This window comes from Polyergus mexicanus, unplaced genomic scaffold (assembly GCF_030449975.1).
Source record: "Polyergus mexicanus isolate NDT 795.1 unplaced genomic scaffold, iyPolMexi1.0 SCAF_8, whole genome shotgun sequence".
Lineage (NCBI taxonomy): Eukaryota > Metazoa > Arthropoda > Insecta > Hymenoptera > Formicidae > Polyergus > Polyergus mexicanus.
Window position 1 is genome coordinate 2,312,155 of NW_027223328.1, and position 16,515 is coordinate 2,328,669.

The 16,515-nt window shown below is 33.7% G+C and overlaps 1 protein-coding gene across 50 annotated transcripts in view; it reads right to left on the minus strand.

Moving 5' to 3' along the window:
- Slo (calcium-activated potassium channel slo) overlaps nt 1-16,488 on the minus strand; it is a 99,482-nt gene extending 82,994 nt beyond the window's left edge. For 11 of the 50 annotated variants that reach the window (XM_070300876.1, XM_070300854.1, XM_070300849.1 and 8 more), the window contains exons 1-2: nt 14,830-15,724; nt 14,070-14,553 (exon numbers count right to left, since the gene is read on the minus strand). In XM_070300876.1, coding sequence (XP_070156977.1) covers nt 14,070-14,369 — 300 coding nt within the window. In that variant the 5' untranslated portion in view covers nt 14,370-14,553; nt 14,830-15,724. Of the gene's footprint in view, nt 1-14,069; nt 14,554-14,829; nt 15,729-16,393 lie in introns of those variants that run through there. The other 39 variants (XM_070300836.1, XM_070300863.1, XM_070300843.1 and 36 more) reach the window with 10 other exon arrangements.
- Nucleotides 16,489-16,515: the final 27 nt, after the last annotated feature.

Sequence of the window (16,515 nt, forward strand, 5' to 3'; positions counted from 1 at the left end):
AATCCCCTTATCTTGTCGTTCATAATCCTCGCTTATGTTCGTGTCAGGGCTGCGTATTCTGTCCTTACGATAATTAAGTCTCTCTTACCTAAAATCCGTCACACGCTTGTACTAGTTTCGCTTGCTTAAAGCTAGTTCTACAAAGGCGCCTCTTTTGATGTTTTGAAAAGAAACTAAGAATTTCATTATTCGATAATTATTTTCTTTAAACTTGCGAGTAGAGCAAAGAGTTATTTGAAAATTAGCATATAGCAGAAATACCGTACTAAAATAACATGCATATCGTAATGTTGTTAACAGCGGACACCAAACAAAGCATTCATTTATTGAATATTCAACAAATTCAATTGTGTCACATGTACGTATTTAATTAATTTAACCGCACTCTAACTGTATAATCAGATCATTGTTTGTACATTGCATATTATGTAATTATACAACATTGTTATACCGACGCATGGTTATCTAATTTGCAAGATGCGACGCATGAATAATGTCTTGTCTTAATAAATGTTTGAGGCACTGACAATAATATGCGGAATATCCCAGAATTATCAATCTAAATTTTAATGATGTATTTCTTAACGAATTTTGGATATACTTTAGGGAGAATTTTGAGAAAAAACAGATTTTTATTATATTTATTTATAGCTTATCATACAATATAATAATTTTAACATGCAACAATAAATATCTTGGTTATTAAAAATCTTAAACAAAATTCTTGTTTTTTTTTTCAGAACGCAATCTATATCATCTTAAATGCAAAAGAGAATGTAGATAAATTTCATATTTATCACAAAAACTCACCTTGACTGACGAGCTGAAATTATACGATCGTCTTCCCTAACACCTTTTGTATTCTTAAGTTATACTTAATACCTATAGACTATGTATAGGCCAAAAATTATTAGCCTGAAATAATTAAATAAAGAAAAAAAGAATAAATGTATTACGTATTTGGAAAAAGAGAATAATCGTGTTGAAATTTTGCTTTATTGCAGTAGTGTAGTAACATATTATCTCCTTTAATAAAATACACAAGAATTTTTATCGACTTTGGAAATCCTGGATATTCTAAATATCTTTTACTATTAATAAATATTTTTAATAGATACATTTTAATTTCTTTCTCTCTCTCTCTCTCTCTCTCTCTATAAGAATAAAATAAATTTATACTTGTTTCTAATACTCTTTTTATTGTACGCTACTGAAATATATATTTTCAAGCAGATAAATAATAAATTATTAAAAAAACATGTTAATGTATTAAATAATTATTGTATTTAATGTGTATTAAATAATATCTTGTGTCAGTGTATTAAATAATATCTTGAGAAGAAGAAAGTTTAAAATTATTATGTTAAAAACCATTATTACGTGGTAACTGAAGCCAGAGTAATTTAGCCCAAAAAAGCTTCACATATTATCATATTTCCACTTAATTTGATAAATCTCTCCAGTATTTTGTACAACAACTAGTCTCTCGGTTACAAGAAAAAACCGCAGAGAGAGACTATTTATTTTTCGTTCCCATCATGAATAATAATTCAATAATATTACGATCCGGTGATATTGCCGTTCAACTACCCCCTCGTATACCGTTGATTACTTAAAGCGTTATCGGTCCCAACCGACTCATTGCGTCGTCGTTTATCGCTTACGGGAATGCTTCAGAATATTACACACGATGGCATAAAAGCACGACCCGTTTGTCTTGCCCAAAGCAAGTCATAATCAACTCGCTACGAAAATCGGTTCGCGTCGAAACCCTGAACGCTATTTTAGCCTAGGCGTGGAGGTAAAAGATTGGCAACGAGCGGGAACGAATCATCGATGATGGCGCAGCGGCGGGAGACCGCTCGTGATGAAATTAGCGTACCGAGGGGTACGCGGAACATCTTCGTAGTCGTTGTGGTCGTTACGGTCATCTTCGTCATCACGTCCGCATAAAGTGCGAGACCCTGGCGCGTCTATACAACGCTGAAAGGCATTTTAGATAGCCGGGTTGCGACAGCCATTAGCACCGACAGCCGTGCTGCTATTAGTGTTGCGTAGCTTCGTCCGACGTGTTCCGCGTGTATAATAACTGAGCACATATAACTTCCTGTTTTGCGAAAATTTTCCGGTTCATTCATCATCATGAAAGCTTTCGTCAATGACGGAATGATAATGTTAAAAAATATTTACGAATATTTGCATATATATATATATATATATATATATATATATATATATATATATATATATATATATGAGTGCAATTAAGAGAAAGAGAGAATGAAATATTAATATCATATTAACATCATATTTTTTCTTAGTATTGGAAGATAAAATAATTTTTTTAGTCTTAGTTTGTTTAGACAGATACGTATAAATAATAAATTAGATATAAGTTATATGTAAATATATGTAATTGATTAATTAACAATAGAGCATTAATTAGTAATTGATATTTCATCAATAATATATGTAGCGTGTTCTTTTTATAAAATGTCTATATGTATATATCATGAAATTATATATATATATATAAATTAAATTTATCGTACGCATCATGCAGTAAGCTTTCACCGCGAACATATTACATTTACGCTGCATTAAATTCAATATATTTCATTTTGTACAGATCATTAATCAATCTCATCCACTGAACTGTTAAATTTATTTACAATTTGAAGAATGTTTATATGTGTGTGAAGAGGGAGGGAGGCGGTATCGATTATACGTAAATTCATTCGAAACATGTTTTTCATCGAATATATTCTAATTAAATCATATTTATGTCTATGATAATTAAGGAAAAGAATAAACAAAAGAAAAATAATATATCTTAATTTAATAAAAATTGATTTTCTCTCTCTATTTTTCACTTTCTCTCTCCCTCTCTCTCTCTCTCTCTCCTTTCAATTCTTTCTCTTTCTCATTTTCTCTTTCCCTCTACGGAAATCATTATTATCCAGTATATATATTGTAAATATACGAAAGAAATAGATCCATTTTTGTCAAGATTTTGAAAATAAAAATGATATATGTATAACTTTCTTCGTAAATTAAATTAAATTATAGATAAATAATTTATATTTATATATATTTTAACAGGTTTACTTATTTAATAGTTATTTAGTAATTTGGTAACATACATATTATTTATACGCCACGTTTTATCCCGAATAAGTTATGTACAACGATACTTCCCGCCGAAATTTATGTGCATCTGAAACTCATCATTACTGAAACTCATCGCAAAAAGAATGTTGCATGTTTTTGCAACTATGCAATATCGGCTCCCGGTTACTAAGACGATCAATCGAACAGCTACGAAGAGAACAAAAAAAATGGATGCACATTGTTTCACCCTCGTAAGCCTGGTTGTATTAAAAAAAAATGGAACAATGTATAGCGCATAGATTATAGATTTTGCGTTAACAAGAATATAGATTCTGCTTGAGAGCGAATAACGATGTATTAAATCACAAAACGAGTTCGATTCAATTTCGCATACTGCAGTTTTATCGTTTTTCCAACGCGTTTTTGTACAGCTGTGAATGACATTTCGTACGGAGAAGCGGAATTTAGAGCTGAATGCAGTCAAGCAAGATAGTTGGACGGTAAATTAAAAGGGGGTTTATCGCGAGTATCGATTAAAGCATTCCGTGCGTTTGTTCAAAAAGGATACCATCAATAGTAATAATTTGTCATAAAAAATTACTGGATTTAAAAAATTGCTATTGATATACTCTTTTACTTTTATATTCGATATTTATAATTGAAATTTAAATTCACGCGATATTTAAACAACAATCGAATAAATCTACAAAATCGCATTGGTTAGTAAATTCACTGCGTCATTACAGAATGCATCGTGAAAAAGTAACATATTATATTATATAATGTATATGAGGGAATAAAATATTTTATTATTCTCCTATTATTCACGCTATAAACGTATTTGTAACAATAAAGTGATAATGTTCGATATACGAATACCTTTGTCTTTAATTCTGACTGAATCGTTAAAACAAAACATCAAACTCTTTGTAATGTGATAGAATTATAATAGAATTATAATTGTATTCTTTTGTTATTCCTTTGTGTGTGCTTTACTCAATCCCGTGACCAACCATCATCGCGCGATAATAAACGTACAAAGCAGCGTCGCGTTAATCCAATTTTTACGACGCCATGATTCTCTTTTTCCTACGTGACGTTAGTTTAAATTGTGGAAAAGCGCATGAAAACCCAATTTCCCGAGGCACCGGGTACAACAGCTGTAACCCAGTTTCGACGGACATGCGTCTCACTGTGCGCAAGACGTGAATGGAAACTGTTGTGTCAGAGTCTTCTGTTACCTCAATGTTCTTCCCTCCTGTCTTCTTGTTTTTTTCTTTTTTTCTTTTTTTTTTTGTCACATCGTTTTCTTCTTTGACCAATCATTCCGTGTCCAGCTTTTTCCCTTGATTTTCACGTAATTCCAGTGGATACTTTACTTCCAGGCAATTCAAGAAGAGTCGTTGAAATCTCATTTCTCGTCTGTACTACCGACTTTGCTTAGTCGTCTTGTATACAGAAATGTAAGAGAAACTAATTTGCTACTTAAACGACGTTGCTACTTTGCTACGTCGTCTAAATAAACACAACTACATCATGTTAAACTAAGCTTCTGCCATAATCAAAAAGATTAAAAAAGCATTTTCGATTTTTGACATAGAAAGATATCTAAAATAAACTTCTGCAAAATCTCTTTTAACATATAAAAGATAGTGTGTGCTTTACGGATCATCAATGTATGATCATTCATTATGTCAATGTATGATATAATTGAAATAGTTAATATAGTTGTACTCAATTGAAATGCTATCCTATTCATGAATATAATAAATATCATAAAATCTCAAAAAAAAAAAAAAAAAAATCAATTAAAGAGAAAAAAAGAGAAAGAGACAAATGTAGTCTTGCGAGATAATTAAATTATAAAAATTGCAAAGTTGAAAATCGCAGTTAAAATATTAAAATCGAACCGAGAAAGAATTTTGTAAAAATATCAGAAAATTTCCCAAATATTTGGTGATCATAATTCTTCCTAAAAATTCGGTAATTTTTTTTAATTCATAATTATTATGTGTATTGTCCATATTCGTTAGAGGCATTTAATTTACCGCATAATGAAGTCAACTAACTGGCGAGTTTATGCATTACTCTCGGTTCCATAGACGACGAGCTTCTACAACGATAAGCGACCGTAATGCTTACTTGAAAATCGATTGTTTACTCAAGTTGCACAATGCATGAACATTACTGCGCATATATCCAACTTTCTATATTATATTTCTACATAATGATTATGTTCCCTATCTTGTTAAAATCGGTTAGCACGCGCTATACACTACATCGAAGTAACATCCGCAGTATTATCATAGCGGATAATGGACGCTAGTCACGAGACACGAGACAAATATAAATTTCCGTTTAAAAAAGAAAACAAATATATTATTATATAAAATATGTAAAACTAATTAAAACTCATTAATTATTAATTTTCAGTCAATTTGCAGGCAACAACCAGCAGGTAAAAAATTTATCTTTCTCGCGTTTCTTCATCATCGAAAAGCACAGATTCCTGCTTTTTATCTTGGACTATTCAATTGTATAAATTTTCATTCTTACATTCAGTTTTCTTCGCTGAGTCTATTATAGACATTGTTCGACTAATATGAATAATTCAAATCTTTCGATTATTAGGTCAGCGTTATTTTCATATAGAACGTTGAACATTTACAGATTCGTTCACTGCGTATCGCGAATCCAAGTCTCAATCTGATCTACGTAATCGACGAAGCGACCGTCCATCCAGCGGATGCCAAAATCCGAAAGTCTGAGCGAGCCGAAAGCGCAGCGCGTCACTTGACAGCTGCATAACGCAAGGTTACGCGATTATGCACGTGGATTATGATCTGTGTCAAGTCGGTTTAATTTTACATGCGACGACGCCATGCTGGTACGGCATCGCATTTCTCGAAGATTGGAGGGCGTCGTCTTCCAGAAATTTAGTATCGTCGGATCGTCCAACCAAAATTAGATCCGCTATTACGCGCACACATCTTATCAATAATTACCCATTTCCTTCGGATATGAGATATCCATCCCCGGATATATCCGAATGATAACGATACCGACACCCCATCGCTAACATACCATCGGAAACTGATCTGTGTAATGTAGTTTGGGAATTAAATCTGGATTAACCCTATAGTGAGCCAACCAATTACAAGGATTTCAGTAGTTAATCTCGCTTCAACTTTCAACTCACGTTGTAGAAATCAACGTCGAGTGTATGCTTGCTTAAACATCTCGGAAGCGGGCGGATTTAATGCGCCACCTGAACCTCTAATGCAAAACCGTGATACAATACCCTCATCTAACGAAACTAGATGAAGTCTATTTGATGAGACAGTATAAATTCGCATTTCTTTGTATTTCAAGTCCACAAGATACTCGATGCTCCAAATTATCTTTTTTTTTTAATATATAAAATGTTTACTATGTCGTAAATGTACAGCCAGGAAAATAGATATTTTTTTAATAACAAAAACACAAGAAATCGATTTAATGCTTAATATATATAATTAAGTATAATTGTAATATGATTTTTTCAAAATTTATAAATTTGTTGATACGTTTATAGTAGCAGTTCTTTTACGATTGCGCACTTTTTACATGTACAAAACAAATTATAGCTGAGCCTTGAACTGACAAGAATGTATGAATGTTCCCTGAAACTTTTCTCCCTTTTCTTTGCCGCGCACGTTTCAACAATTCTTTCCGTATCTTCTTTTCATCCCCCTCGCCGTCGCATTGACAGAAGCTCCTGAGCCTGAAAAAACTGCTTGGTCTGGCGGTTTCGTTTTGCGACACTTGGCGTATCGATCGCGCCAGGTAGGTTGGTCGTATTGAATTAAATATACCAGTAGATACCCCGTGAGACGGTTGTGACGGATATTCTGTAACTCGATAAGTCCTAATGCGAGAAATAAGACTCGCCTCATCGACTTAAAGATGTCGCAATTGTGGCTTCATACTTCTTATTAATTTATAATTGAATTATAAAATGCATAACCGTGTTATATTATATTACATTACAATATTTTTTCCATAATCTTTTCCATTTCATATTTCAATTTTTATTTTATCCTTTATAATATTCTCTCTTCCTCTCTAAATGACATATATGTTAAAATAAAAACAATAATTACTGGTAAGTAAGGTAATTATTAAAAAATTAAAAAAATGATAATAAGACGACCTCAGATCGTGAGCAGAAGTTACTAACTTTTTTTTTACAAAAGAAATAATTCCCATGTATTTTTGTATAACGTTTCCCTCGATATCATATTCATTTTCGAAAAATTTGAAAAAATTTTTTTATTATTATGTCAATATATGATATACAAAAAAATAATACATTTTATTTTTTGTTTCCTTTTATATTGTTCCCGCAAGTACCACCTTTTGTGGGAAGTAAGCGCAGTTTTTTATTCATAAATTATGTTTGATTTATCGAAGATATACAACGCAAAATAATAATGTTCTTTTTTGCGCATCTTCCTTTAATATAAATAATCAGTATCTATAGTGTCTTATTCCATAATCTAACGGTAAAGGATTCCAATTATAAGCACTTAGATCCTTTCCGGAAAGTAACGGATCTGGAATTCCGCGCTTTAAAATTCTTCAACATCGATATTATATCATGAAATTTTTTATTAATTTGTTTGGCAATTGTTTTATATCTCCCTTGAAAAAACGTACCAAATTTCACGAGTCTGAAGCGCTCTCAGAGTTATTGTAGAAACGCGATATATTTTTCCAACGCAAAAAAAAAGAACACTTAATATATTTGTAATATTTCGGTAAGCGCAGTGTATAAAATAAAATGTAAAGAATTGAGGATATTTTATATATGTATGTATCTATATGTTCCAATTATAAGTACGTAGTTGGTATATCGATCGATCGTATCTTCGTCGTCCTGAATTAAACATAGCCGCATCCGGGCAAGACATCAGTTGTCCTGTAACTCGATGAGCTTTAACGCGGAGGAAGTAAGGCCTCGAGATACAAATTTGAGAACCGATACAGTTGTACATTGAAATGACAACAGCAACCAATACACGGCGGTTCGTTCGCGTTTATATCAGCATCCACGTTGAAATAACTTTTATCATGGATAATATTATCTTCGTCGACGATTTGCCGCGAAGGTAAATGTCAACAACGTTATTGACGGCTAAAGTGCATCGACGTGATGATCGCGTTGAAACTTATCTCTTGCGTCGATGCAGTGAAGAGTACAAGAGATTTTTAGAGCTAGAACAACGAGAATAATCCCATCGACTTTCTAAACATTAGGTCGCGCACGAATACATTTCAGCGATATCATTATTATCTTTTGTCTTCTCTTTGCCTTTCTGTCTTTTCCTACTTCGCGTACATTGTCCGCGATGACGTAGTTCCGCCTGATAGTGACGCCTCTGACTTCCCTAACAGTTCCGTCTCGTTACCCGCTTTCATCGATGAAAGTAAATGTGCCGAATTGATAAAAGCCGATTTTACGAAATTGGTTTAAGTATCAAATCGGGTTTGAAGAATGATTCTTGTAACGAACTGGCATGCACAATCAACTTTGATTCAACTGTTGAGTAATATAATAACGAAATTATTCCTGATAATTGCTCAATAAATTTATCGATGTAATAATTATTACATTAACCAGTATAAATACTAATAATTGTAATAATTAATAATGAAATTTATATAAAAACAGTAATATGATAGTATGTAATAAAAAAAATATATATTATTCATACATATTTATATTCACAAATATTGACGAGATGTGATATAAAAAAAAATAAAAAATAAAAAAAAACATTTTACAGAAATAAAAATCCACCGATGCTATAAAAAAAAAAAGGAAAAAAAGGAAATATTAATTTTCATACAAAATCCTTCTATACTCCAAGCTACATTAGTTATTCTAGTTTTAAAGTATTGATATTATCGTGACCTACTATCCTATTTCCTTTGCAGAATACCGCGCATGCATTTTAAGGATAGGATTTTAACAAGCAACATTGCGATGAATATGTTCACCGTATCGTTTAATAATAGATCTGTATCAGTATTATTCGCACAATAAAGGATCTGTATGCGCACATAACAAATCAACATGTATGCGCAGCAAACGTAATAAGATGTATGTATTACATCGTTGCGAAAAGAGAAATTCTAAATCTATTAGCTTTGTTTTCTCTCTATACGCATTTATCTTTGAGTTACTTGTAACTATATCGTAAGATCTCTCAGACATAAATATTGCAATAATCACATTATAAAACAAGAAATAAATTCACCGAATTATATTTTATTGACAAGAAAATAAATATTATTCTTATTGTTAATCTATCTTATAATTTCTTGTAATAAAAATCATAATGTTATGCAATTATATATATGTATATAATACCTTATTTACCTGAATCTTTGCATTCATATATTTTTTTTGCATGTCTACGTAAATAAAACGGGAATTGGAATACATCGCATTCAAATTGGGACAAACTGAAGATATTAATTTCTAATATAAAAACGGAGCATAGAGCGCGTGACTTCAAAGTAGACCGCGCATCACATAAATGGGAGTTAAAAACACAATTCATATAGTTGTTTGTTAGTATTCGTTCGCATTTTCTCCGCAAACACGTGTTGCAAAGAGAAAGAAAGAAGTATCATATTCCAGAAATATAAATTTCATTATAAATTTCTATATTCCCGCATTTCGTTTATAATCTACATGAACACGGCAAACTATCGGAGAAAGTCTAGTTTAAAAAGATCTCGCTAGTGACGCGTCAGACAATGCATATTGCGCAGTCAACGAGATAAAAAGTTGGCGATCAGGGATAGCTTAAATGTTTGAAAAGTTCTTGGCTCCAAAACGAGCGTACAGACGCGGTTGTATGTTTTACTACTTTTGCAATAGTAAAAAAAAACAGGAATTGATATGATAATGAGAATCAGTTCGACGTAGCATAACAAATTGTCGCATAAGAAAACTGAAATCTAACGTAATTGAGTGAAAATAATCGAATATAAAATGTAACATAGATAAATATCGTTAATGCAAGAAACGCTCGTTTAAACAGTTGCCAACAGTTCTTGTTATCAAGTACTTTCTCTTTGAGTGAAGTTGTTGAAAAGAAATTTAAGAGAAACTTGGCCATCAAAATAAATTAATTATCGTCAACTTCGTCATATTACATTACTTATATTCTAAAATTTAAATATTTTAATTTTAAATTATTAAAACATTCAAATTAATTTTAATTATTAAATTAAAATTGTTTAATGTTTAAAAGTAATTTTCCGGATTAATCGTTTAGATTAATAGTTATTAATAGTTTTATTCGCGTATGTTAAAAAAAAAATTTACTTATAAATATTTATAAATTTAATTTATAAATATATATAAAACATTTCATTTCTTATTGTTTTTAATTTTATTTTAATGTTTTTCTAAATCGCGTGTGCTGCGTACTATTTTACGAAGCAACTTCGCAGTTCATTATTTCGTGCTTTTTTCCCTTGTACAATATTGTTTTGTTTCTTGCTTTGCCAATAGAGATTAGAAAGTGTAAATTAAAAAAAAAAAAACGCGAAAATGTAATCAACATTGCTTGATAAAATATCGCGAGGAAAATATGTTAAGAAAAGATATTATTTTCTTTGCAGTAACCGCACAAATTTGATGTCAGATAAACCATGTCTGATATTATCGTTGTGATATAACGCAAACTCCATCACGATAACTGTGAAACAAACTTCTCATTAAAAGTATTGTAGTGCAAAATGTTATAAAGCTAGGCACGCCAAATTACTGCGAAACTTGTGTAAGATATTCATCCGCATATTAGGCTTTGTCGTAAAGTGGTAACAGTCAGCGTGTTATCAGACAACAGCCGATCGTTAATTGATCATTAAATACATTCATAACCAATGTCAAATAATTATCTAGAAAAGAACAATTTTTACTAATAAAAAATACATTCTTTCACATAAATTTAAAAAATTAGAAATAATTAAAAATAAAACTGTTTAATTATTAACTTAAAAATATATATTAACTAATACTTTTATATTATTATTATATTATATTGAAATTTTTATTTTATTTGTTTTTTCAAATCTTCTCTATTTAATAATGTAAGAAACTATCATCCACAAATATGCTGATATTACATTATTTTTATGTATAGATAAAAATATCAAATTTTTAATTTTTTTCGTGCTTAAGCAAAAAATTGCAATTAAAGGATTAAGATCGACAGATTGTAGTTCGAAATTGAAAAAAAAAAGAATCAACTTTTGAATTAAAAATTATCCACAATAGTACACGATGACTTATGATTTTCGAATGTAAGTTATAACCTAGTGACTAGACAAGTATAAAAAAAATCCGGTTGCGGATTATTTATCATAGAGAATATCAAAATTTATAATGTTTTTCTTTCTCTCTCTCTCTCTCTCTCTCTCTCTCTCTCTCTCTCTCTCTCTCTCTCTCTCTGTTACTCTCGCTGTTTTCATTAATAAATCCTACTATTTGCATCTTGCTATTGACTGAATTCGGATTGAAATCCGAGATTGGAAATATAGTAAAGTTCCTATTATCCGTATAATCGGAATGTAATTGCTACGTATCGAATTTTCGATTTCGCATGATTAGTTGCAATCTGTTGTTTAACTCGACTTCTACAAGCGGACTAAATTTTCGCCAAACCGTAATGTGTCGATATCCTTGCATTATTAAAAAATGCGAAGAAGCATAAGATTCAATTTTTTCCGATCAAAAGACCTACGAAAGCCACGTTGCATCTCTCCTCTCATTGTAAGTCTTAAAAACTATTTCTACATAAAATCGCGAATATAAATCGTACTATCCTTCCGATTTATGTTCCCGATAGAACAAGGGCCCCTTTACCGGCTGGCTATAAAATTTGAATAAAGCTATTCGTAAATTGGGCGCAGCCTTCTCCCACCCAACTTAACACATTCAGCCGGGAGCAAAAGCGAGGGTGTAAGAAGCATTCTTGGAGAGCGTAAGAAGAAAAATAGCCGGAGGGAATAGTTACGTATCGCTCGAAGAGCAAAGTGTTATTCGCGAACATTGAGAATTCCGAAGCGAGAATCGAAAGAGAAAAAAAGACTTCCGGATAAGACACGCTTGGCGAACAAAACGCAATTTTAGGGTGGAACACGCACTGCGTAGAAACTACCCCTCTATCTCGGGACCGATGCCGTGTCTGGTTCCACGAACGAGAACTGGGTCACCGGCCATGTACACTCGTACTCTTGTACGAGCTCGAGACTAGGAGTCTCGTGTGCGCGCACGCGCGCCTACACGTGTAAGTGGCCGCGAATCTACGTGTATACACGTTTCGTCATCAATTTGCACCCTGTGCCACGTCCGGGACGCGCGGCGTCAACCTTCGTATGTTAGGGGAAGGGCATCGCGACGCGTGGTACAAACGTAAACCAGGGCTCGAATCCACGATGATATTCTTACCTTGATATCGTTCAATATGAGTCAGATCGAAATCGAAACTCGACACTGAATTAGATTTAAACGACAGTTTGATGCCAATCCGAATTTTCGGTAATGGCATTTCGTGACTGGTACGAATCTGCACGGAACAGTTTTAATCTGTATCCCACTCACGCCTTATCCTCCCCCTCGTCGACGCTCTTATCGAATTTTCTTTGAAATCGGTTTCCTACTTTCTTCGACGTACAACCTATTTAACCGAATGGTATTTGATTTTCTGAAAGGCCAATCACAAATAAAATTTAATAGAGAATTGTAGGAGAAGAATTTTATCTAATCCGATAAATGTATTTATCGTGCAGGCAAGTTTCAAATCAAAAAGTCTTTCTTAATCAGAACTTTTCTTGCAAAATTTTCTTGTATAACCAACAATTATAAAGTTAAAATAATTTAGGAATATATATATATATATATATATATATATATATATAATATTAAATTTTTTTATAAACAAACTCAACATAAATTATAAAAATCGTTTTACATATGACAGAAGAGACATATCGTAATTTTTTCATATTTGATAAATATTATTCAAAGTGACCCGAGTTTATCTGCTCAATATTTGATGTAGTTATTAATGCTTGAATAAGGACAAATATACAATCAAGTAATGTCAACGTATTCGTTATTCAATATTCAAAATTCTCTATATTTAAAAATTAACGAACGTGATTATTTTCTTACTTAAGATTTTTCTGTTTTTTTTTTATACATATAAATAGAATGTTTTGATTGTTGTATTGCAATAATAATATTATAAATTATCCTCAAATACTTTCTAACAATTAGATATATAATCGATTTAATCCTTTTTGAATCAATATAAAATTAGAATTTAAAATATATCAATATAACATAAAATATAATATACATATGTACTGTTACAGTTATATAAAACACCAAGTATAATAAATAAAATATATACATATATATATATCATTGAAACGTATTGTATGTGTTTCTTGTACAAGATAAAATAAAAAAAACAAAAAGTGACAAATCTTGGCATTAAGATATGAGAGATGCAGATAATAAAATAATTAGAATTACGGAAAATAAATGTAAAAAAATGGGTAAAAATTTTCTTAAACACAATTGATATAATTTCTATTAATAAATTCTTATTTTCAGTTATATCACGTAAATATTTATTAATTCAATACCGCGGAAATATTCAATAAGAATGATTTATAAATGAAGAATGCGAATAGATACGATATAGGTCACATTATATATGCGAATTAATTTAATTTCAAAATCTCTTCTAAAATATTGCAAATATTACACGCGCGGCGTATTATCGTATGCCAGTATTTTTATCGCGACTATGTTTCATACATCACCGTAATAATCGCACATATCTGACACGAGAAAACACAGCACAATAATTAAGTAACAAACTCACCAAGATACGTCCAGTGGTGGTCTGTCCAGAAATCAGTTCGCCGGCCCAGTCCTTGGCCTCGGTCATAAAAGTCCCCTCGAACTCCTTGCCCTGGCGGGCCGTCTTTGCCTCCTTCTGCTTCGGGTCATTTGGAGATAGCTCGGGCTCCTTGCGACAGCAGAGGAAGGCGAACGCACGCCAGAGGAGCACGATCAGCAGCCCGGCAAGGAAGGTGAAGATGCTCGACAGCAGGAAGCACCACCATTTCCGCTCCTTGAGACAGTCGTCCGGGGGCTGCTCGGTCGTCCCTTCGGTCGTCATCCCGGCGGATCTCTGCTGCCCCCGGGTCACACATTCACCGGCGGCTATCACAATCAGCGGCAGCTGCGACGGCCAGTAGGGCGCACTTTATGCGCTTCATAATTTCGCGCCGCCTTCGGGGATGCGCGACGCGCCACAAGGACCTCGTCAACGGCCCGCTTCCGCGTCCTCGCGATGCCGCCAACTACGAGATTTTGTCATCTCTTTTTCTATCTCTTTTCCTCCTCTCCTATCACGCACACCCGCTGGCGCCCCAAAATTTCTTTCCTCTCTCCCCCTCTATTCCCTCTCACGCGTACTCTCACCCTCTCTCTCTCTCTCTCTCCCTCTCTCTCTCTCTCTCTCTCTCTCTCTCTCTCTCACTCACTCACTCACACACACGCGCGCGCACAGACACACTCGCACTCTCCTTTTTTATCTCTTTTCTAATACACACACTCTCTCTTTCTGTCTCTCTTACCCTCGTTTCTTCGGTCCTCCTATATACGTCTGTATCTACTTGCTTCGGAAATGCTTCTTCCCTCGCTCGTAAAGGCCTTCTATCAGAGACCACTCGATCACTGTCGTCCTGGCGACACACTGTCCGACCGAGGATTCGCTATTCTGCACTAATCTACTCCAATACGAACGTGTATCGATGTTTTCGTTGGATACGCAAGCACCACCGATCCAAATTCGGTGTCCTTGTCCTTGGCGAACGCGCTCCGCTTCCTTTTCTCGTAGCCAAGCGTAAGAATAGCCGCGATTCCGTCCCGTTTCGTCCTGGTTGCGAGAAATTGCACCGCGGTTTGTTCGCACCACGTTCGGCGGCAGCTGCTGCCGCCGCCGCCGCTGATATCTCGCAAATATCGGTCTCAGTCCCGAGAAAGAGAATCTGGAGCAACAGAAAACAACAGGAAAAACAATCCACTGACACCACTATCGCGTGTTACACTACGCGCGTTTTACATACATAAGTACGCGACAGATACTTCCGTTTTCTTCGCGCTTTTATATTCTCTCGTATATATTTATATATGTATACATATATATATATATATATATATTTTTTTTTTTTAATTTCTCTCTATTTATAATATATAAGTATATGCATGTACGGTGTGAATGTAAACTCGGTTCGCGATCGCGTACGCGACGAAACGCGAGCGAGAACGCGCGACGACGACGCGGACGACGACTATTTCTCTCTATCTGCGACCCGCGCGCGCCTGCTCCTCTTAACCTAATCGGCTGAGCACCACCGACGGCGACGACGACGACGACGACGAGGACGAGGACGACCGAGTGTCCCGACGACCATACCACTGCTCCGCAGCAATCAATACGCAACAATGGACCGGGACCAATAAGCTCGGAGCTTTTCCTGACGTAGACGCACGCTCCCTCGTTTCGGTCTACCCCTACCATTCGGCAAGCGGTCAAATCGGTACGGGCGCAAAACGCGAGGCGGCGCTGCGTTCGCGACCGCGGGCCGCGGCTGCGCCAAAACGAACATAACTACTTCGAAATGATATGCAGGGGTTGTTGCGAACAAATGCAAGATGAGATTTACAAGCGATGAAAGAGAGCGCGATTATACTCAACTCTCTCTAGACTTTGTTATAAATATATTTTTGAGAACGATTCCAACAAGTTCCATCCCTGGGGTTTTTAGAATCTGTTATCGTTCGAAAACGAGGATTATTTTCGAGCAATTTTTATCTATCTATGTATATTATGTTTTATATGCTTATTACAAAAATGAACCTTTGATTAATTTACAGAAGAATATAGAAACAACGAGAATATAATTTATAGTATAATAAATTTTCTATTTTAGAATTTGTCTATTTTGTATACTTTATGATAAATAATGAAAGATTGTTGTTTTAAACAAATATCATTCCAAAATACAACTTTTTTCATTGAGTTGCCATTTCAAACTTTTCTGTATATCTTCGATATTATACATTTTCACTATCATAGTATCTACTAATAGATTTATGTCAATATGTCATACACATGATTCAGTATATAAAATTTACCTTATATTCTATATGAGATTTCTCTTCGTAATATGTTACGGTAAAAATTGAACTTGCTCCTTTCATGTTCCTTGAGAATTTGACGTTGACGGAGATAACGGATATTTGAATAGAATTTGTGT